Source organism: Bufo bufo, chromosome 4, assembly GCF_905171765.1.
Source record: "Bufo bufo chromosome 4, aBufBuf1.1, whole genome shotgun sequence".
In the NCBI taxonomy this organism is placed as follows: Eukaryota; Metazoa; Chordata; class Amphibia; order Anura; family Bufonidae; genus Bufo; species Bufo bufo.
This window is the reverse complement of record NC_053392.1, coordinates 15,534,183-15,553,895: the sequence shown is the minus strand read 5'-3', so window position 1 is coordinate 15,553,895 and position 19,713 is coordinate 15,534,183. Positions and strand designations below refer to the sequence as shown.

Below are 19,713 nucleotides of genomic sequence, written 5' to 3'. Positions count from 1 at the left end.
GGAGTCAGCACTACTGTAAGGGGGGCAGCAATACTGTAAGGGGGACACTAAGGGGGCAGCACTACTATAAGGTGGACACTAAGGGGGCAGCACTACTATAAGGTGGACACTAAGGGGGCAGCACTACTATAAGGTGGGCACTGAGGGGGCAGCACTACTGTAAGGGGGACACTGAGGAGTCAGCACTACTGTAAGGGGGGCAGCAATACTGTAAGGAGGACACTAAGGGGCAGCACTACTATACGGGGGACAAAGGAAGCAGCACTAACATTTGACACTCCAGCTGTTGAAACTACAACTCCCAACATGCTCCATTTACTTCTATGAGCCATGCTGGGAGTTGTAATCACAGCTGACACTGTATGGGGTAATAGCACTCCTGTAGTATTCAGTCACTGGTTAGTGGTATTAGTGGTATTAGGAGACCATCCTATGAGAATCACCCCCCAACTCTGCTGAACCCCTGGATACGCCTCTGAATACAGGGCACACAGGGAATACAATCACGGCTCCGCCTCCTACATGTCACATGACCTCCACATAAAGGAAGCAGATGTGTAAAGACTACATGTCCCATCATGCAACTGCAACTTGTGATGTCACATCCTGTCAGGAGGATCCAAAGTGTCACATTGTGAGTAATTATCAGGCTACATAGCCATAAGAATCCATATATACAAGGTAAATACCGTATACAGGAGGATACAGGGTATATACTGTGTGTATGGGGATGACGGGAGGATACAGGGTACATACTGTGTACGGGGATGATGGGAGTATACAGGGTATATACTGTGTGTACGAGGATTACGGACGGATACAGTGTATATACAATGTGTACGGGGATGACGGAAGGATACAGTGTATATACCGTGTGTACGGGGATGACGGGAGGATACAGGGTATATACTGTGTGTACGGGGATGACAGGAGGATACAGGGTATATACTGTGTGTACGGGGATGATGGGAGGATACAGGGTATATACTGTGTGTACGGGGATGACGGGAGGATACAGGGTATATACTGTGTGTACGGGGATGACAGGAGGATACAGGGTATATACTGTGTGTACGGGGATGATGGGAGGATACAGGGTATATACTGTGTGTACGGGGATGATGGGAGGATACAGGGTATATACTGTGTGTACGGGGATGACAGGAGGATACAGGGTATATACTGTGTGTACGGGGATGATGGGAGTATACAGGGTATATACTGTGTGTACGAGGATTACGGACGGATACAGTGTATATACAATGTGTACGGGGATGACGGAAGGATACAGTGTATATACCGTGTGTACGGGGATGACGGGAGGATACAGGGTATATACTGTGTGTATGGGGATGACAGGAGGATACAGGGTATATACTGTGTGTACGGGGATGATGGGAGGATACAGGGTATATACTGTGTGTACGGGGATGACGGGAGGATACAGGGTATATACTGTGTGTACGGGGATGACAGGAGGATACAGGGTATATACTGTGTGTACGGGGATGATGGGAGGATACAGGGTATATACTGTGTGTACGGGGATGATGGGAGGATACAGGGTATATACTGTGTGTACGGGGATGACGGGAGGATACAGGGTATATACTGTGTGTACGGGGATGACAGGAGGATACAGGGTATATACTGTGTGTACGGGGATGATGGGAGGATACAGGGTATATACTGTGTGTACGGGGATGATGGGAGGATACAGGGTATATACTGTGTGTACGAGGATTACGGATGGATACAGTGTATATACAATGTGTACGGGGATGACGGAAGGATACAGTGTATATACCGGGTGTACGGGGATGACGGGAGGATACAGTGTATATACCGTGTGTACGAGGATGACGGGAGGATACAGGGTATATACCGTGTGTACGAGGATGACGGGAGGATACAGGGTATTTACCGTGTGTACGGAGATGACGGGAGGATACAGTGTATATACCGTGTGTACGGAGATGACGGGAGGATACAGGGAAAATTCTTACCGGGATTTTACTTTCCTTGAGTCCGGAGGCAGCACAGAATGGGTTAACCTCGTCGTCATCTTTTCCAGGACCGCCCACCTAGAACATATTAATTGACAATTAATCAGTCAATTTACTCCCCTATAAGGTCTCCTCCCCCACAATGCATCCTTGTGTTTTAAAAAAATAGACTCCGACAAATAGTGGATGCCAAAAAAAAAGAATTTATTAGGGAGGGTATACTTGTGCTGCCTCCGGACTCAAGGAAAGTAAAATCCCGGTAAGAATTTTCCCTTTCCCATCTCGTCCTCCGGCAGCACAGAATGGGATTTTTATAGATCTCAAAGGGGGGGATTTTTAGAAAGAGCTGCCGACAATACGCCAGTGCCAAAGGCTGAGCTCCTAGCGTTGATGTCCAGACGGTAGTGTTTCACGAAGGTGAGAGATGAAGACCAAGATGCTGCATTGCAAATTTCTTCTATTGGAACTTGTGCCATCTCTGCCCAGGAAGTGGCTGTGGCTCTGGTGGAGTGAGCTCTGACAGGAAATGGAGGAGGTATGGCCTCAAGTAAATATGCTTCCAGGATAGTGGACTTTATCCATCTTGCGAGGGTATCTTTGGAAAGTGAGAGTCCTTTCCTTGGACCAGAGAAGAGAACGAATAGGTTTTCACTGCCTCTAAATTCTCCTGTTCTTTGGAGATAAATTTCTAATGCTCTTTTCACATCCAAGGTATGGCAGAGATTCTGTTCTTCATTGAGAGGCTCAGGACAAAACACTGGAAGGAACGCTTCTCTATTTTTGTTTACCGAAGACGGGACCTTGGGCATGAAGAATGGCATGGTGCGAAGCAATATTCCATCCGGAAGGAAACGTAAGTATGGAAACTTGGATGATAAGGCTTGGAGTTCCCCCAGTCTTTTTGCGGAAGTGATGGCTGTGAGAAAAAGTGCTTTGTAAGACAGCCACTTGAGGTCAGCTTCTTCCAATGGTTCGAATGGAGAGAGGGTCAGTCTTTTCAGAACCAAGGAAAGATCCCAGACCGGAAACGGGTTCCTATGCGTAGGATTAAGTCTTCTGACCGCCTTAAAAAATCTGAAAACTAACGGATGATGGAGGTATTTATTCTCAGTCATGGAATTAATAGCGGTCATGTGTGATCTTAGGGTATTGGGCTTCAGCCCTTTCTGGAATCCATCTTGGAGAAACTGAAGGATGGAGGAAATATTGATGTTTTCATGGCCAGTCTCCGACATCCAGGACATAAACCTTCTCCAGACTTTACCATATTTTCTATTCGTAGAATCTTTTCTGGAAGAAAGCAGCGTATTAACAACTGATTGTGAGAGGCCTTTTCCCTCTAATCTACTTCTTTCAGCCTCCAAGCAGTAAGGTGTAGACGATCCAGACTTTGGTGATGCAGCCCATTCTGAATCAGAAGATCCGGACGTAGGGGAAGTCTCCAGAAGTTGCCTTTGGACAGCTGGAATAGGAGCGGGAACCATGACCTCCTCGGCCAAAAAGGAGCTATTATTATGGCTTGAGGTTTCTCCTCTACTATTTTCCTCAGGACTCTCGGGATAAGGGGGACTGGAGGGAAAATGTAGACCGACAGATGTTTCCATTTCATGGAAAATGCGTCTACTACAGTGGGGTTGTCTTGACTGTTTAGAGAGCAGAACCTGTCCAGCTTCTTGTTCCTTGCTGATGCCATCAGATCCCAAGTTGGTGTCCCCCATCTGGCTATGATCTGGTGAAAGACGATTGGGTTGAGCTCCCAGTTGGCTTGATTGATCGTCTTCCTGCTCAGATGGTCCGCTCGCGTATTGTAGCAAGCTCTGATATGCGTTGCTTTTAATTCCAGCAGGTGTAATTCTGCCCACTTGAATATTTCCTTGCAGAGTTCCAGAAGACGAGAGCTTCTTGTCCCACCCTGTTTGTTTAGATAAAATACGGTTGATAGGTTGTCCGACCGAATCAGCACAGACTTCCCTGATATATAGGTTTTGAACCGGTAAAGGGCTAAAAGGACTGCTTTCATCTCTTTGTAGTTTGAGGACTCTTTCCTCTCTTTGGAAGACCAGAGGCCCTGCACCCATTTGTCCTGGAGGTGAGCCCCCCATCCTTGACCGGAAGCATCCGTGGTGATAATCACTGGGGTAAGAAACTGAAAATTTTTTCCTATAGTCAGATGACTCGTGCGTAACCACCATCTGAGGCTCTGGATAGTAGAGGGTCTCATCCTCATTCTTGCGTCCAATTTGAACCTGTTCCGACGCCAGGCATGTAGCATATCCTGTTGCAGATCTCTGCTGTGAATATTCGCCCAGGGAACAGCATCTGAGACTGATGTGAGATGTCCGAGTGTCTTCATCACTCTGCGGACCGATGGGAATTGAAGAGACATCAATATTCTTATTTCTTTCTTCAGCGTCCCTATTTTCCCAGGGGGGAGATAGAGCTTCATGGCCTTTGTATCTATTGTGAAGCCCAAGAAGGTCTTGGAGGTAGCTGGAACGATATCCGACTTCTCCCAGTTCACTAGGAATCCCACTGACTGTAGGAGTTCTATAGTTTTCTTTAGATGGAAACATAGTAGGGCTTCCGACTTGGCCGCAATTAGCCAGTCGTCCAGGTAGGGGAAGATCTGGATCCCTTGGAGGCAAAGTGCTACTGCAATTACAACAGCTATCTTCGTGAAGACTCTTGGGGCTGAACATAGTCCAAATGGCAGGGCTTTGAACTGGTAGTGGAGTGTCACCCCATTTCTCCTGATGGCCACTCTTAAGAATTTTCTTGACTCTAGACTTATTGGGACATGGAGGTACGCGTCTTTTAGGTCTAACGACGCCATAAACACCTTCCTCCTGAGAACAGCCGTGATGGATCTTATCGTCTCCATTTTGAAGTGGATTTTCTTCATATAATGGTTCAGGTAGCGGAGGTCTATAATCAACCGACTTTTGCCATCTCTTTTTGGAATACAGAAGATCCTGGAATATACTCCCGAATTCTTCTGAGAATTTGGGACTTCCTCCAGAACTCCTTTGCTCAGGAACTCTTTTAGCAGTAGGAAGACTTGTGGATTCTCTCCCTTGCTGAGTACAAATCTGTTTCTTGGCAAGTAATCGAGTTCTAGACGGTAACCTCTTCTTATAACCCCTAGGACCCAGATGTCTGACGTGATGTGACACCAGCTTTCGTAGAAGAGAGATAACCGACCTCCTACTTTCTGTCTTCTGGCGTCAAAACTCGGATTTTGGGGGTCTGTTGTCCTCTCCCTTCCTCTTAGACTTCTCCGAGGAGGCCCAGGTTCTTCGATCAGATCTCCCACGTCCAGGACGTCCTCTGAAGTTTGACCTTCCTGAATCTTGTCCCCTATAGGGTCGAAAAAATCTGGTTTTATCCCTGCGTCTGGGTTGCGGAAAGTTCAAAGCTTTATCTTCCTTGTTAGCTTCCAGCAATTTATCTAACTGTGATCCAAACAGCTTCCCAGGTTCAAAGGGAAGGGCGCACAGGTTGTTTTTTGAAGAGGAGTCACCGGACCAAATCTTCAGCCAGAGAGATCTACGGATCGAGTTGGCCAATGCCATGTTCTTGGCACACAATCGTATCGTATCAACCGGGAAGTCACAGAGAAATTCCGCTGCTGATTTAAGTGTAGGCAATTGCTTGAGGAGTTCTTCTCTTGGTACTCCATCCTCAATGTCCCTGCCCAGATGGCTGAGCCACACTCTAAGTGCTCGAGCAACAGGAACGGTCGCCATTGCAGCCTTATTAAGAGAGGCTAGATAGGTATGCTGTCTTTTAAGGAGACCATCCGCCTTTTTCTCCATGGGGTCCTTCAACAGGGCTGAATCGTCAGAGGGAAAAAACGATCTTTTTGCTAATCTAGCTACAGCCGGGTCCACTTTAGCCGGGGTTCCCCAGGAGGATGATTCTGCTGGATCTGTTTTGTATACACTTCTGAACCTGGATCCTAGGTTTATTCTTCCTACCGGACGCTCCCATTCTTTAGACATCACGGCATCCAGGACTGGGTGCCCAGGGAACACTGACGCCTTCTTTTTAGGAAAATAAAAAAGATCCTTTTCATTATGTTTGCTGCATTTTTCTTTATTAGCTTCCATAATATTCTTGACCTCTTTGATCAGCTGATTTGTATCTGCTTTGTCAAATAAAAAATTATCTTCGATAACGGGAGAATCCGAAAAGGATGAAACTTCTCCTTCAGAACGCGAAGATTTCTCAGACGAGGATGGGGAGCGCGGTCTCCTTTTAGTACCCTTCTTCTTTGCCTTGGATTTTTTCAGGAAGGCTTTAAAGAGGGTAACCATCTTGCTCGTTTCGTCGTCCGAAGACTCATCAGGGTGAGAACATTGCTCACATATATTAGTGGCGTGATTATCCGGTAGGGGTTGAAGACAGGAAATGCAGAGGGGAGCGCTAGACCTCCGTTTTTTCCTTGGCGGAGAGGGTTCCTGGGTATCCCGATGGCACCTTACGCAGAGATCCTGAGGGAAGTCATCTGGGAGTGGCTGCTCACATGACTGGCACATCCTGTGCCTGCTTTTGCGGGAACTTTTTTCTCCTCTGCCGGACGCGCTGGACATCTAAATGGAGAAGCAGAGCATTAAAACATAAAATATGCAGGAGATTACAGAAAACACCCAGGTTCCCATTTATCAGAAGGTTTGCCTGACAATAGGACAGGCCTATACCTTTAAAACGCTAGAGCTCGGCTGCCAGGCACAACAGGCACCGAGGCTCAGCAACACCGCTCTTTTAAATTCAAATTTGGCGCCAGATCGGGGGAGAGGCCGCTTCAGATGACGTCAGACGCACTGCGCCTGCGTCTGCGTTCCACATGCGTTCCACCAAACCGGAAGTATCGGCATCGGAGCTTCCCACAGCAGGTACTTGCGGCTCTTCCTGATAGTTCAGTCCCCGATCCGAAGGGCGCTTAGCGGGTCAGACATGGAGCCAGGAGACACATGGCTATCCCCATTCTGAGGCCTCTGCACCTTGTCACAACAAGGTATAACGGCCGGACGATACAGGTGGGCTTCATCCTCAGATGAGGACAAAAAAAAACACAAGGATGCATTGTGGGGGAGGAGACCTTATAGGGGAGTAAATTGACTGATTAATTGTCAATTAATATGTTCTAGGTGGGCGGTCCTGGAAAAGATGACGACGAGGTTAACCCATTCTGTGCTGCCGGAGGACGAGATGGGAAAGGGTGTGTACGGAGATCACGGGAGAATACAGTGTATATATCACATGTACTGGGATGACAAGAGGATACAGGGTATATACCGTGTGTACGCGGATGATGGGAGGATACAGTGTATATACCGTGTGTACGGGGATGACGGGAGGATACAGTGTATATACCATGTGTACGGGGATCACGGGAGGATACAGGGTATATACTGTGTGTACAGGGATGACAGGAGGATACAGGGTATATACCATGTGTACGAGGATGACAGGAGGATACAGGGTATATACCATGTGTACGGGGATGACGGGAGGATACAGGGTATATACCGTGTGTACGGGGATGACGGGAGGATACAGGGTATATACCGTGTGTACGGGGATGACGGGAGGATACAGGGTATATACCATGTCTATGGGGAGGAGGATACATTGTATGTGATATGTTGGGTGGCGGCTCGTGGTGTTGTCCGCCATTTTATTTGCATCGGTGATGTCATGTGACCTTTGTATGGTATCTCCTGATGTGTAGGGGTGATGGCCTACCTGTGGCGCAGTTACCAGCGATTACTCTCCCTTCACCCCTGGAAGGTGCAGATCATTACCGCCGGTGAGTAACCTCTGTGTGATCCGCCGTACGTATGCAGCTCCAGCGCTGAGTAATAATAGTATACATGATGTGACCCCATGTAATGTGACCTGTGGTGAAAGTATGTGCACCCCTCCCAAAATACAGTACAGCCTGGTTCTCCTCTATCCATCTCGCAGGATCCTCTGCTCTTCCTCCTGGCAGTCGGCCTCCGCCCGGCTTCTGATGGCCGATAACAGGGAGGAATAGACTGTGTTCCCCTTAAAATAGTAACCAAGTATGTAAGGCTGAACAGCCCCCGTCCATTCAGCTTAGCCTGGTATCCTGCAAGTAGATCCAGAGGAAGGCAAACAAACCTGGGAGGTAGAAGACAATGTGCCCCATTTTATGGGAAAGAATTCCTACCCGACTCCAATCGGGTATCAGAATATCTCCCTGGACCAACGACCCCTCTCTAGTATCTATAGCCTGTAATATTATTACACTCCAGAAATACATCGCGGCCCCTCCTGGACTCTTATAGTGACCTCACCATCACCACCTCCTCAGGCAGAGAGTTCTCACTGCTCTTACAGTAAAGAGTCCATAGTCTCACCGCTCTTACAGTAAAGAGTCCATAGTCTCACTGCTCTTACAGTAAAGAGTCCATAGTCTCACCGCTCTTACAGTAAAGAGTCCATAGTCTCACTGCTCTTACAGTAAAGAGTCCATAGTCTCACTGCTTTTACAGTAAAGAGTCCATAGTCTCACTGCTCTTACAGTAAAGAGTCCATATTCTCACTGCTCTTACAGTAAAGAGTCCACAGTCTCACCGCTCTTACAGTAAAGAGTCCATAGTCTCACTGCTCTTACAGTATAGAGTCCACAGTCTCACTGCTCTTACAGTAATGAGTCCACAGTCTCACCGCTCTTACAGTAATGAGTCCACAGTCTCACCGCTCTTACAGTAATGAGTCCACAGTCTCACCGCTCTTACAGTAAAGAGTCCACAGTCCCGCCGCTCTTACAGTAAAGAGTCCACAGTCCCGCTGCTCTTACAGTAAAGAGTCCACAGTCCCGCTGCTCTTACAGTAAAGAGTCCACAGTCCCGCTGCTCTTACCGTAAAGAGTCCACAGTCCCGCTGCTCTTACCGTAAAGAGTCCACAGTCCCGCTGCTCTTACCGTAAAGAGTCCACAGTCCCGCTGCTCTTACCGTAAAGAGTCCACAGTCCCGCTGCTCTTACCGTAAAGAGTCCACAGTCCCGCTGCTCTTACCGTAAAGAGCCCACAGTCCCGCTGCTCTTACCGTAAAGAGCCCACAGTCCCGCTGCTCTTACAGTAAAGAGCCCACAGTCCCGCTGCTCTTACAGTAAAGAGCCCACAGTCCCGCTGCTCTTACAGTAAAGAGCCCACAGTCCCGCTGCTCTTACAGTAAAGAGCCCACAGTCCCGCTGCTCTTACCGTAAAGAGCCCACAGCCTCACTGATCTTCTGGTTACCGCTCTGTCTGAAATGGCTGATAACGGAGCAAAGTCTCTTCTCCATATTCTCAGCAGGCTTCTGTGGCTGCAGTTCCTCTGACCACTGCTAGATGTCAGCAGAGAACATCTGAGACTGGTGATTATTGGGGGGCCTGCGGTCTCCCCTGCACCCACATATGATTTGGCAGTGATGCACATGGTGATATGGCAGTTCTGGCCTGGAGCCTTCATTAGAAACAAAGGGTGGCTTGTAGTTCTCCAGAGATCTGAATACAGTGTCCCCAACAGTGGGACCACCCCATGGACTGATCCACAGAGCGCATACCACCCACCACCACCAACGAGGAGATCCGAAGAGCGCCTCCCCAACGGCACGACCCGCCCACACACCACAATCTTCATACCAGGGCAGTGCAGCTCCACACATCATATTGTCAGCGGGTGCTGATAATACAGGTGGCATCTGCTGATCATTAGTGAGGGTCAGTCAGGAACATGGCGCCACACCAGCCGCATTCCTACCTGCAAATGTCATTGTGTGGTCACTATGACATAGAATGGCCCAGCAGACGTTACTGCCGCAGATCACCACCATTCCTCCATGTTATAGAGCCGTCACCTCTCCAACATAGTGGGGTTCAGATGTGGGGGACATGAAGAGGATTGGGTGCCGTCATTGTGTATGAAGGGCTCGTCACCCCCACAGTGTCATGCCCTGCTCAGGCTATGTGCGGAGGTCTGCTAGATTAGCGGCACGTGTCTAGCCTTTTGTTTTGTTTTGGAGTCGAGCTAGATCCGCCTCCCTTCAGGTGCACTGGGTGGGGTCGTTGGTTTCAGTTTAAATCACACCCACTCCCAGTGTTCCTTGCGGGTTATAGCTTCTGTCTGTCTTTGTGGAAGCAAGGAAGGAAGGATTGGCTGTTCCTGCTCAGAAAAGATAAGTTGGTTTCTGTTCTCTTGTGGTTTGCTGTCTAGGCTGTTAGAGAGACGCCTTTCCCTCCAGGTTCTGAGGGAGCAGGCTGCCTCTATTCCCCTTTCACCATCTTAGGGATTTTAGGGTATTTTAAGTCCAGGCACGAGGACACGTTATTTCCACCTTAAGGGTCTGAACGTGGGCATAGCAGTATAGGGAGAGCTGGTAGGGAATTGTCAGGAGGTGACCTTGATCCCCAGCTTCTCGCCTAGAAACTTGTTTGTTTATTTTTCTATGTATCGGATACCCTGTCCACCGTGACACACAGGTCGCTGATGTCCTCGTTCCGGTGTCCTCCCCAATCCCATATGTTTCCCATCCACAGAGTACAATAAGGGATAACTACTCCAGTCATCACCTCATAATGACAACCCTCATCGTACACTGCAGAACCCTAATATGGTTTTCATCCTACAGGGTCTTTGGTTGGGGTTGGTGATGTGATCTCTCAACAGCTGGTGGAAAGGAAAGGTCTCCATGGTCACAGCTTCAAGAGGACGGTGAAGATGATGGGAATAGGATTCTGCTTTGTGGTAACAATCAGGCCTGGTTATAAATATCATGGCCCCTCCTCCAACCTGAGCGCCCCCCTTTCCCCACCATCCTCATTAACAGCTTACCCAATCACTAATCTCTTCTAAGAAACCTCTAGAATATATATGGTGGTGCCAATGTAGAGACAGAGACGATATGGCAGTGCCAATAGAGATGGGCAGTGTAAAGATGGAGGAGGACATCCCGGTGCCAGTAGAAATGTGCAGTGTAGAGATGGAGGAGGACATGGTGGTGTTGGTAATGATGTGCAGTGTAAAGATGGAGGAGGACATGCTGGTGCTAGTACAGATGCGAAGTTTAGAGATGGAGGAGGACATGGTGGTGTTGGTAATGATGTGCAGTGTAGAGATGGAGGACATGATGAAGCCGGTACAGATGTGCAGTGTAGAGATGGAGGAGGACATGGCGGAGCCCGTACAGATGTGCAGTGTAGAGATGGAGGAGGACATGACGAAGCCGGTACAAATGTGCCGTGTATAGATAGAGGAGGATGCAGAGGTGCCAGTATAGATGTTCAGCTTAGAGATGCAGGAGGATATGGCGGTGCGGGTACAGATGTGCAGTGTAGAGATTGAGGAGGACATGGCGGTGCCACTACACATGTGCATGTGTAATACCACAGAGTGTTATTACCATTCCTACACCCTACTGCTGTCTCTAATAGGCTAACGATAAGTAATCTGTGTATTTATTCTAGGTCTTCCTACACTGTGCATTTATTGTATTGCTATCAAACTGTTATTTGTTGTATTTCGTGTACTGTGCTTGGTTCAACAGCAGGTGGCAGTGTACATGGCAGAGCCAGAGAGATCTTCAAATAAGAATGGAACTTACCATTCTATTCTACCCCTTTTGGGCAGAAGTGGGCCAGTCCAGTTTCCTACCAAGGGAGGGGCTGCAGGAAGTTCTTAGTCAGTCTTAGTCTAGTCTAGAGTTGGACGGAGATGAGAATCACCCTGACTCCTTACAGATTAACCGACAAAGTGTTGTGAGGGGGTCAACAGCCAAAGGCACCCCACTCTAAAGGTATCAGAACAGCCCTAAAGTCCAGCGACCAGACTAAAGCCGAGTTTAGCACAGCAGAGAGATAAAGGAGAATATTTAAAGGGGTTCTCCCATGAATAATGTAAAAAATGAAAATCAGACATCATATAGGACATGACCACCTCTTTCTAACAAAGCTAGAACCAGCCCTGGACCTCACATGGATCAGAGATCTCCACATTCATTGCTCTGCTAGATTTATAGCAAGCTGACAGCTCAGGGGAGTGTCCATTCTGCTGTAGCTCGGGGGGTGGGGGTGTCCATGCTCTCCCTATCACAGCTCAGGGGGTGTGTGCCCATGCTCTCCCTATCACAGCTGGGGGTGTGTGTCCATGCTCTACCTATCACCGCTCGGGGGGGTGTGTCCATGCTCTCCCTATCACAGCTCGGGGGTGTGTGTCCATGCTCTCCCTATCACAGCTCGGGGGTGTGTGTCCATGCTCTCCCTATCACAGCTCGGGGGGGGGGGGTGTCCATGCTCTCCCTATCACAGCTCGGGGGGGGTGTCCATGCTCTCCCTATCACAGCCCGGGGGGGGGTGTCCATGCTCTCCCTATCACAGCTCGGGGGTGTGTGTCCATGCTCTCCCTATCACAGCTCGGGGGGGGGGGTGTCCATGCTCTCCCTATCACAGCTCGGGGGGGTGTGTCCATGCTCTCCCTATCACAGCTCGGGGGTGTGTGTCCATGCTCTCCCTATCACAGCTCGGGGGGGGGGGTGTCCATGCTCTCCCTATCACAGCTCGGGGGGGGGTGTCCATGCTCTCCCTATCACAGCTCGGGGGTGTGTGTCCATGCTCTCCCTATCACAGCTCGGGGGTGTGTGTCCATGCTCTCCCTATCACAGCTCGGGGGGGGGTGTCCATGCTCTCCCTATCACAGCTCGGGGGGGGGTGTCCATGCTCTCCCTATCACAGCTCGGGGGGGGGGGGTGTCCATGCTCTCCCTATCACAGCTCGGGGGGGGGGTGTCCATGCTCTCCCTATCACAGCTCGGGAGGGGGGTGTCCATGCTCTCCCTATCACAGCTCGGGGGGGGGGGGTGTCCATGCTCTCCCTATCACAGCTCGGGGGGGGGTGTCCATGCTCTCCCTATCACAACTCAGAAGGAAGCTGTAAGATGAAATTGAGCATGTGCGGCCATCTCATTGAGTAGGTTAAAGAAATAACAAATTAAGTGGCACTATACAGATACATTTTATTGAATAACTCACTGGTGGAACCTAAAGAAAGACCGTATATTGTCTGGATGCAAGTTCATTCAAGTTAAGCTGTTGAACTTTCCCCAAGTCTGGACTTCACTTATTTTCCACCTCCACCATTTCTCTCCCCTTTATTGCTTCTGAGCCTAACCCTGGGAATTGACGGTAGCCAGGTAGGAGCACCGTGACACACACACAAAACTATTGTGGCCGTACCACACCACTCAGCATTCCGATAAACCTGGGACACGATCAGCCCTGGGAGGCAGCACGTTGCACATGGCAGTGCAGTGTAGAGATGGAGGATGCAGTGGTGCAGGTACAGATGTGCAATGTAGAGATGGAGGAGGACATGGCGGTGCTGGTCATGATGTGCAGTGTAAAGGCAGAGAGGCTAAGGCAGTGCCAGTACAGATTTGCTGAGATGGTGGAGGACGCAGTGGTGCCGGTACAGATGTGCAGTGTAGATGGTGGAGGACGCAGTGGTGCCGATACAGATGTGCAGTGTAGAGATGAAGGAGGACATGGCGGTGCTTGTACAGATGTGCAGTTTAGAGACAGAGGAGGATGTAGTCGTGCCAGTAGACCGGTAGAGAGGTATAGTGTAGAGGCAGAGGAGAACATGGCGATGCTGACACAGATGTGCAGTGTAGAAATTGAGGAGTATGTAGCAGTGATGGTAGAGCTGGGAGAGGGCATGGCGGTGCTAGGGCAGATGTGCCGTGTAGAGATGGAGGAAGACTGTGCAGTGCCATTACAGCTGTAAAGTGTGAGATGAGAGCAATACATGGAGGTGACATGTTTGCCCTTTGCAAATCATAGTACGCTATCTTCTCACACAGGGTCCGGTAGTCGGGGGATGGTACAAAGTCCTGGATGGCCTTATTCCCGGCAGCAGTAAGTCTGTGGCTGTGAAGAAGATGCTGTTGGACCAGGTAAGGACGACCATACCAATGTCACCCTCCTCATGTCAACATGTCACCCAGAGGACAACATGTCACCCAGAGGATAAGTGGTGAAGTCTCAAGCCCTGATGAAGGCAGATGATGCTTAGTGCTGTACTCTGGGTGATGGAAAGGGCTGACATGTTACACAGCGCTTTACTTCAGGACAGGGACTGATTCTGAGTAAAGGTTACTCTGGGAAGAAGTGATTGGGATGTTGAGTGCTGCTCTTCTGGATTGGGGCATATTGAGGTTCATTGTACTCAGCACTGTATGATTTCTTACAGGGCGGCTTTGCTCCTTGCTTTCTTGGATGCTTCCTGACCATTGTTGGTTCACTGAATGGACTCTCTAAAGAGGAAATCTGGGACAAGCTGAAGCGGGTAAATCATGGCAGAGGAAGGGTTACTGTACTGGCTGGGGTCTCCATGTGCTTCACCACCCTCCAGGTCTCATCTGGAGGGTGTAATGTGTGTAAATAAAGTCTGATGAGAACGTCTGGATGACGATGGCAGGAGGTCGGGGTGAGCCGAAGATATTAGTTCTTCAAACATCCATACATGGCGAGACAGTGGCGCGAAATTACCTGCAGATACCGATATACATGACACACAGACCGCTATTTATAGACTTCACCGCCTGATGGGGGCACCGAGAAGACCCCAATGTACGGCTTCATCACCAAAATTTGTCATATTTATGTCTTCACTGTGATGGCCTGCTGCTATTCATTATAGAAGAGGCAACAGGGGCGTCGAATGTCCACATGTTACCTAGTGTGGAGGAGAAAGGTTATATACATCAGATGTAACCTAGAGGAGACTGGCATATACTGTACATATAGAGGGCACCCGCATTATTTCCCCAGATATGGAGGGCACTCTGCGTCCTTCCTCTATATATAGAGGGCTCCCCGCGACCTTCCTCTGGATGTAGAGGGCTCCCCGCGACCTTCCTCTGGATGTAGAGGGCTCCCCGCGACCTTCCTCTGGAAGTAGAGGGCTCCCCGCGACCTTCCTCTGGAAGTAGAGGGCTCCCCTCGACCTTCCTCTGGAAGTAGAGGGCTCCCCGCGACCTTCCTCTGGAAGTAGAGGGCGCCCCGCGACCTTCCTCTGGAAGTAGAGGGCGCCCCGCGACCTTCCTCTGGAAGTAGAGGGCGCCCCGCAAACCTTCCTCTGGAAGTAGAGGGCGCCCCGCAAACCTTCCTCTGGAAGTAGAGGGCGCCCCGCAAACCTTCCTCTGGAAGTAGAGGGCGCCCCGCAAACCTTCCTCTGGAAGTAGAGGGCGCCCCGCAAACCTTCCTCTGGAAGTAGAGGGCGCCCCGCAAACCTTCCTCTGGAAGTAGAGGGCGCCCCGCAAACCTTCCTCTGGAAGTAGAGGGCGCCCCGCAAACCTTCCTCTGGAAGTAGAGGGCGCCCCGCAAACCTTCCTCTGGAAGTAGAGGGCGCCCCGCAAACCTTCCTCTGGAAGTAGAGGGCGCCCCGCAAACCTTCCTCTGGAAGTAGAGGGCGCCCCGCAAACCTTCCTCTGGAAGTAGAGGGCGCCCCGCAAACCTTCCTCTGGAAGTAGAGGGCGCCCCGCAAACCTTCCTCTGGAAGTAGAGGGCGCCCCGCAAACCTTCCTCTGGAAGTAGAGGGCGCCCCGCAAACCTTCCTCTGGAAGTAGAGGGCGCCCCGCAAACCTTCCTCTGGAAGTAGAGGGCGCCCCGCAAACCTTCCTCTGGAAGTAGAGGGCGCCCCGCAAACCTTCCTCTGGAAGTAGAGGGCGCCCCGCAAACCTTCCTCTGGAAGTAGAGGGCGCCCCGCAAACCTTCCTCTGGAAGTAGAGGGCGCCCCGCAAACCTTCCTCTGGAAGTAGAGGGCGCCCCGCAAACCTTCCTCTGGAAGTAGAGGGCGCCCCGCAAACCTTCCTCTGGAAGTAGAGGGCGCCCCGCAAACCTTCCTCTGGAAGTAGAGGGCGCCCCGCAAACCTTCCTCTGGAAGTAGAGGGCGCCCCGCAAACCTTCCTCTGGAAGTAGAGGGCGCCCCGCAAACCTTCCTCTGGAAGTAGAGGGCGCCCCGCAAACCTTCCTCTGGAAGTAGAGGGCGCCCCGCAAACCTTCCTCTGGAAGTAGAGGGCGCCCCGCAAACCTTCCTCTGGAAGTAGAGGGCGCCCCGCAAACCTTCCTCTGGAAGTAGAGGGCGCCCCGCAAACCTTCCTCTGGAAGTAGAGGGCGCCCCGCAAACCTTCCTCTGGAAGTAGAGGGCGCCCCGCAAACCTTCCTCTGGAAGTAGAGGGCGCCCCGCAAACCTTCCTCTGGAAGTAGAGGGCGCCCCGCAAACCTTCCTCTGGAAGTAGAGGGCGCCCCGCAAACCTTCCTCTGGAAGTAGAGGGCGCCCCGCAAACCTTCCTCTGGAAGTAGAGGGCGCCCCGCAAACCTTCCTCTGGAAGTAGAGGGCGCCCCGCAAACCTTCCTCTGGAAGTAGAGGGCGCCCCGCAAACCTTCCTCTGGAAGTAGAGGGCGCCCCGCAAACCTTCCTCTGGAAGTAGAGGGCGCCCCGCAAACCTTCCTCTGGAAGTAGAGGGCGCCCCGCAAACCTTCCTCTGGAAGTAGAGGGCGCCCCGCAAACCTTCCTCTGGAAGTAGAGGGCGCCCCGCAAACCTTCCTCTGGAAGTAGAGGGCGCCCCGCAAACCTTCCTCTGGAAGTAGAGGGCGCCCCGCAAACCTTCCTCTGGAAGTAGAGGGCGCCCCGCAAACCTTCCTCTGGAAGTAGAGGGCGCCCCGCAAACCTTCCTCTGGAAGTAGAGGGCGCCCCGCAAACCTTCCTCTGGAAGTAGAGGGCGCCCCGCAAACCTTCCTCTGGAAGTAGAGGGCGCCCCGCAAACCTTCCTCTGGAAGTAGAGGGCGCCCCGCAAACCTTCCTCTGGAAGTAGAGGGCGCCCCGCAAACCTTCCTCTGGAAGTAGAGGGCGCCCCGCAAACCTTCCTCTGGAAGTAGAGGGCGCCCCGCAAACCTTCCTCTGGAAGTAGAGGGCGCCCCGCGACCTTCCTCTGGAAGTAGAGGGCGCCCCGCGACCTCCCTCCCTATATAAAGCAGGTGTAGCATTCCTCCTCCAGATATAGAAGACATCCTGCATCACAGATAACGGGGGATTTATGTGGTTGGACAGGATTTTGTACAAGGTGGTTTATGAGTAGAGTGTAAACTCTGCGTTTGGGCCCTCACTTCCTGGCTTTTCTCCTGATTTCTAATTTATCTTCCTTTGTTGCAGGATTATAAGGATGCTTTAATCGCCAACTATTACGTAAGTTTATTTCTGGTATCATTGAGGTCTGGGGCCCCCTACACATGTGGCCCCTGATCCTTGCTGTACCTCTTCTGGTTACTGTATTATCTTTTCCTGCAGATATGGCCGGCGGTGCAGATTGCAAATTTTTACTTCATCCCACTGCATTACCGGTGAGTTTGCAAATCTCTGCTCAGACATAATATGGGTGGACGCCTGGGCTGTCACGGTTAACTGCATCTGAGAACATCCTACAGGGGCATTCTACTGACCTGGGCTCCACGGTAGGGGTACAGTGTAGCGGCACAGACTATTTCAGCAACCAAGGCTCCATGGTAGAGTGTACAATCCATGACAGATACACAGAGAAGGACCCTATGTGACTAGTGGAGGGTAATGTCTTCTCACAGCACCCTCAGTGGCTGAGATAACTGCACAGTCTATATCATGATATCATATTGCAGCTTTGTTCTACCCGTGTTTGCGTGGGTTTTCTCTGGGTTTTCCAGTTTCCTTCGAAACTCCAAAGACAGATAGATAGGGAACTTAGATTGTGAGCCCTATTGTGGACAGCTTGATGCTAATATAGTAGTGCTATATAAGTGCATAAAATAAATTTAATAAAGCAGTATTTAGACTCCAAGCCAGAGCTGTGGTGTCCACCATGTGTTGTCCAAAGTACATATGTTCTGTCTCCATGCACAGGCTGGCGGTGGTGCAGGTCGTAGCCATCATCTGGAACTCTTACCTCTCCTGGAAGGCAAACCAGGCCTAACCCCAGATGTCTACACTCGGGGACAGCCTCGTCTCCACTGTACGTATAGAATGTGACCGGATCTGCTGGACTTCCCATGTTGACGTCCAATCTACTATATATGATGTGAAGAGTATCCGGCAACCCAACATATGAAGGACGTTGTTTTAGGGATCTGTTAACTGTCTACACTCAGTGTAACTATTGAGATCCGTCCATTGTCTAGATTGTCGGTACTATCAGGATCTGTCAATTGTCTAGAATCAGTATTACTGTTGGTCGTTCCATCAGGATCCACCAATTGTCTGGATTTTCATAACACATTTCATATGCCTTATGGATGGAAACTTTAAATGGGTTGTCCAGGCACACTGTCCGGAATCTGAAGTTGGGCGTGGAGAATGAGATATGGAACTCAATGCAGGTTGCCGAGGTAACTATCCAACACCCATATTGGCAAGACTCATGGAGTAAAAAAGTCAGGTCAACAGGTCCTCAACTTTTTGTGTTGTGAAGTAGGCACACCACTATTAATGGGCACGTAGGTTAAATTACACTTATAGGTGCCAGCCATCGGGAGGAGGAGGATAGTATGAAGCAGGTAAGTGGACTTAACAGCAGAGGGGTGTCTACATTAATACTTCTCATGGTGCAAATTACGAACTTTTCGGAAGTAGGTATTTTTTTTATTTATTTTTTATTAAGATCTCTTAAATGAACAGTGCATTTTGGCGTACAGGACACATTTCCCAAGTCTGAGAAACCTGAGACCTTGGCAGGATTCTCTAGAGTGTTCTTCGTGCTCTGTCTGCAGGATCCTGCGAGGCTCTCAGATATCTTTTTACAGACTCAAGAAATGAGTTCTGTACTCCAGAACTCTTTGTTAATTTAAGAGATCTTAATAAAGAAGTCAAATCTACTGTACTTCTGAAACGGTCTTGATTTCTGCCACAAGATGTTTGGTGACTTGATATAGACGCCCACCACCACCACTACCACTACCACCACCACAGTTGAGTCCACTTACCTGCTTCATACTATCCAACACACAGGGAGTTTCATAGACAGGTCCTGGTAATTTATCATACATTTGAATTATACTTGCTGAACACTGGCCAGTTCCCATGACACCCAGTGTATAGTTGTGTCTCTCCACACCCAATGTCAGATTGTGAAAATTTGTCTGGACAACTCCTTTAACTGATGCAACCACCTCTCTGAAGGTCTGTCCATGTGTGATATATGGGCTCCTGTGCTGGTCCAGGCAACCGGAGTCCAAACTTCTGATCCTGTTTTCTAGGATCTGTCTCAGGAAAGTGCCTGGAATTATATTTTATCGCACATGTAATAAAATGATGCACAAAGTTGAAGGGACTCATGGGTGTCAGAGGATTAAGGGGGGAGGGATGGGAGGAATAGGCCTAGAAGGACATGGCCCACTCTCTACAGTCAATAACTGGGCAGAACATTCAGGATAGGTTTCTATATTGTCTGTAACTAGGACAACAGGGGTGCAGAACAAAGTTGAGAAGGAATGCAGGGCAGGAGTCATGTGGAGAGATGAGACAGTGACTTGTAGGTGGAGGACAAGATGAGAAGATATGAAAGGCTGGTGGTAAAGGTCAAGATGTAAGGGGCTCAGGAGCAGAAGTCGGGCTGAAGTTGACTGTTGTAGACGTAGTTTGTAGAGAGTTTGGAGGTGGTTGTCAGGTGAAGTAGA

The 19,713-nt window shown here is 50.0% G+C and overlaps 1 protein-coding gene across 2 annotated transcripts; it reads left to right on the top strand.

Moving 5' to 3' along the window:
• The first annotated feature begins 586 nt into the window (after nt 1–586).
• Nucleotides 587–19,360, top strand: MPV17 (mitochondrial inner membrane protein MPV17). 2 transcript variants are annotated; one of them, XM_040426913.1, is made up of 8 exons: nt 587–634; nt 7,741–7,818; nt 10,648–10,763; nt 13,872–13,964; nt 14,261–14,356; nt 17,225–17,257; nt 17,360–17,412; nt 17,945–19,360. In XM_040426913.1, the coding sequence occupies exons 2-8, from the start codon at nt 7,746–7,748 to the stop codon at nt 18,012–18,014; spliced, it is 534 nt and encodes a 177-aa protein (XP_040282847.1). In that variant the 5' UTR covers nt 587–634; nt 7,741–7,745; the 3' UTR covers nt 18,015–19,360. The 2 variants fall into 2 exon arrangements, with proteins under 2 accessions (XP_040282847.1, XP_040282848.1); XM_040426914.1 differs by having other exon boundaries at nt 599–681.
• Nucleotides 19,361–19,713: the final 353 nt, after the last annotated feature.

Coding starts and splice junctions, on each gene's coding strand:
- MPV17 (XM_040426913.1), top strand. CDS start 7,746: ATGGCCTACCTGTGGCGCAGTTACCAGCGATTACTCTCCCTTCACCCC. Junction 7,819..10,647: donor GGTGCAGATCATTACCGCCG/GTGAGTAACCTC, acceptor TTCATCCTACAG/GGTCTTTGGTTGGGGTTGGT. Junction 10,764..13,871: donor GAATAGGATTCTGCTTTGTG/GTAACAATCAGG, acceptor CTTCTCACACAG/GGTCCGGTAGTCGGGGGATG.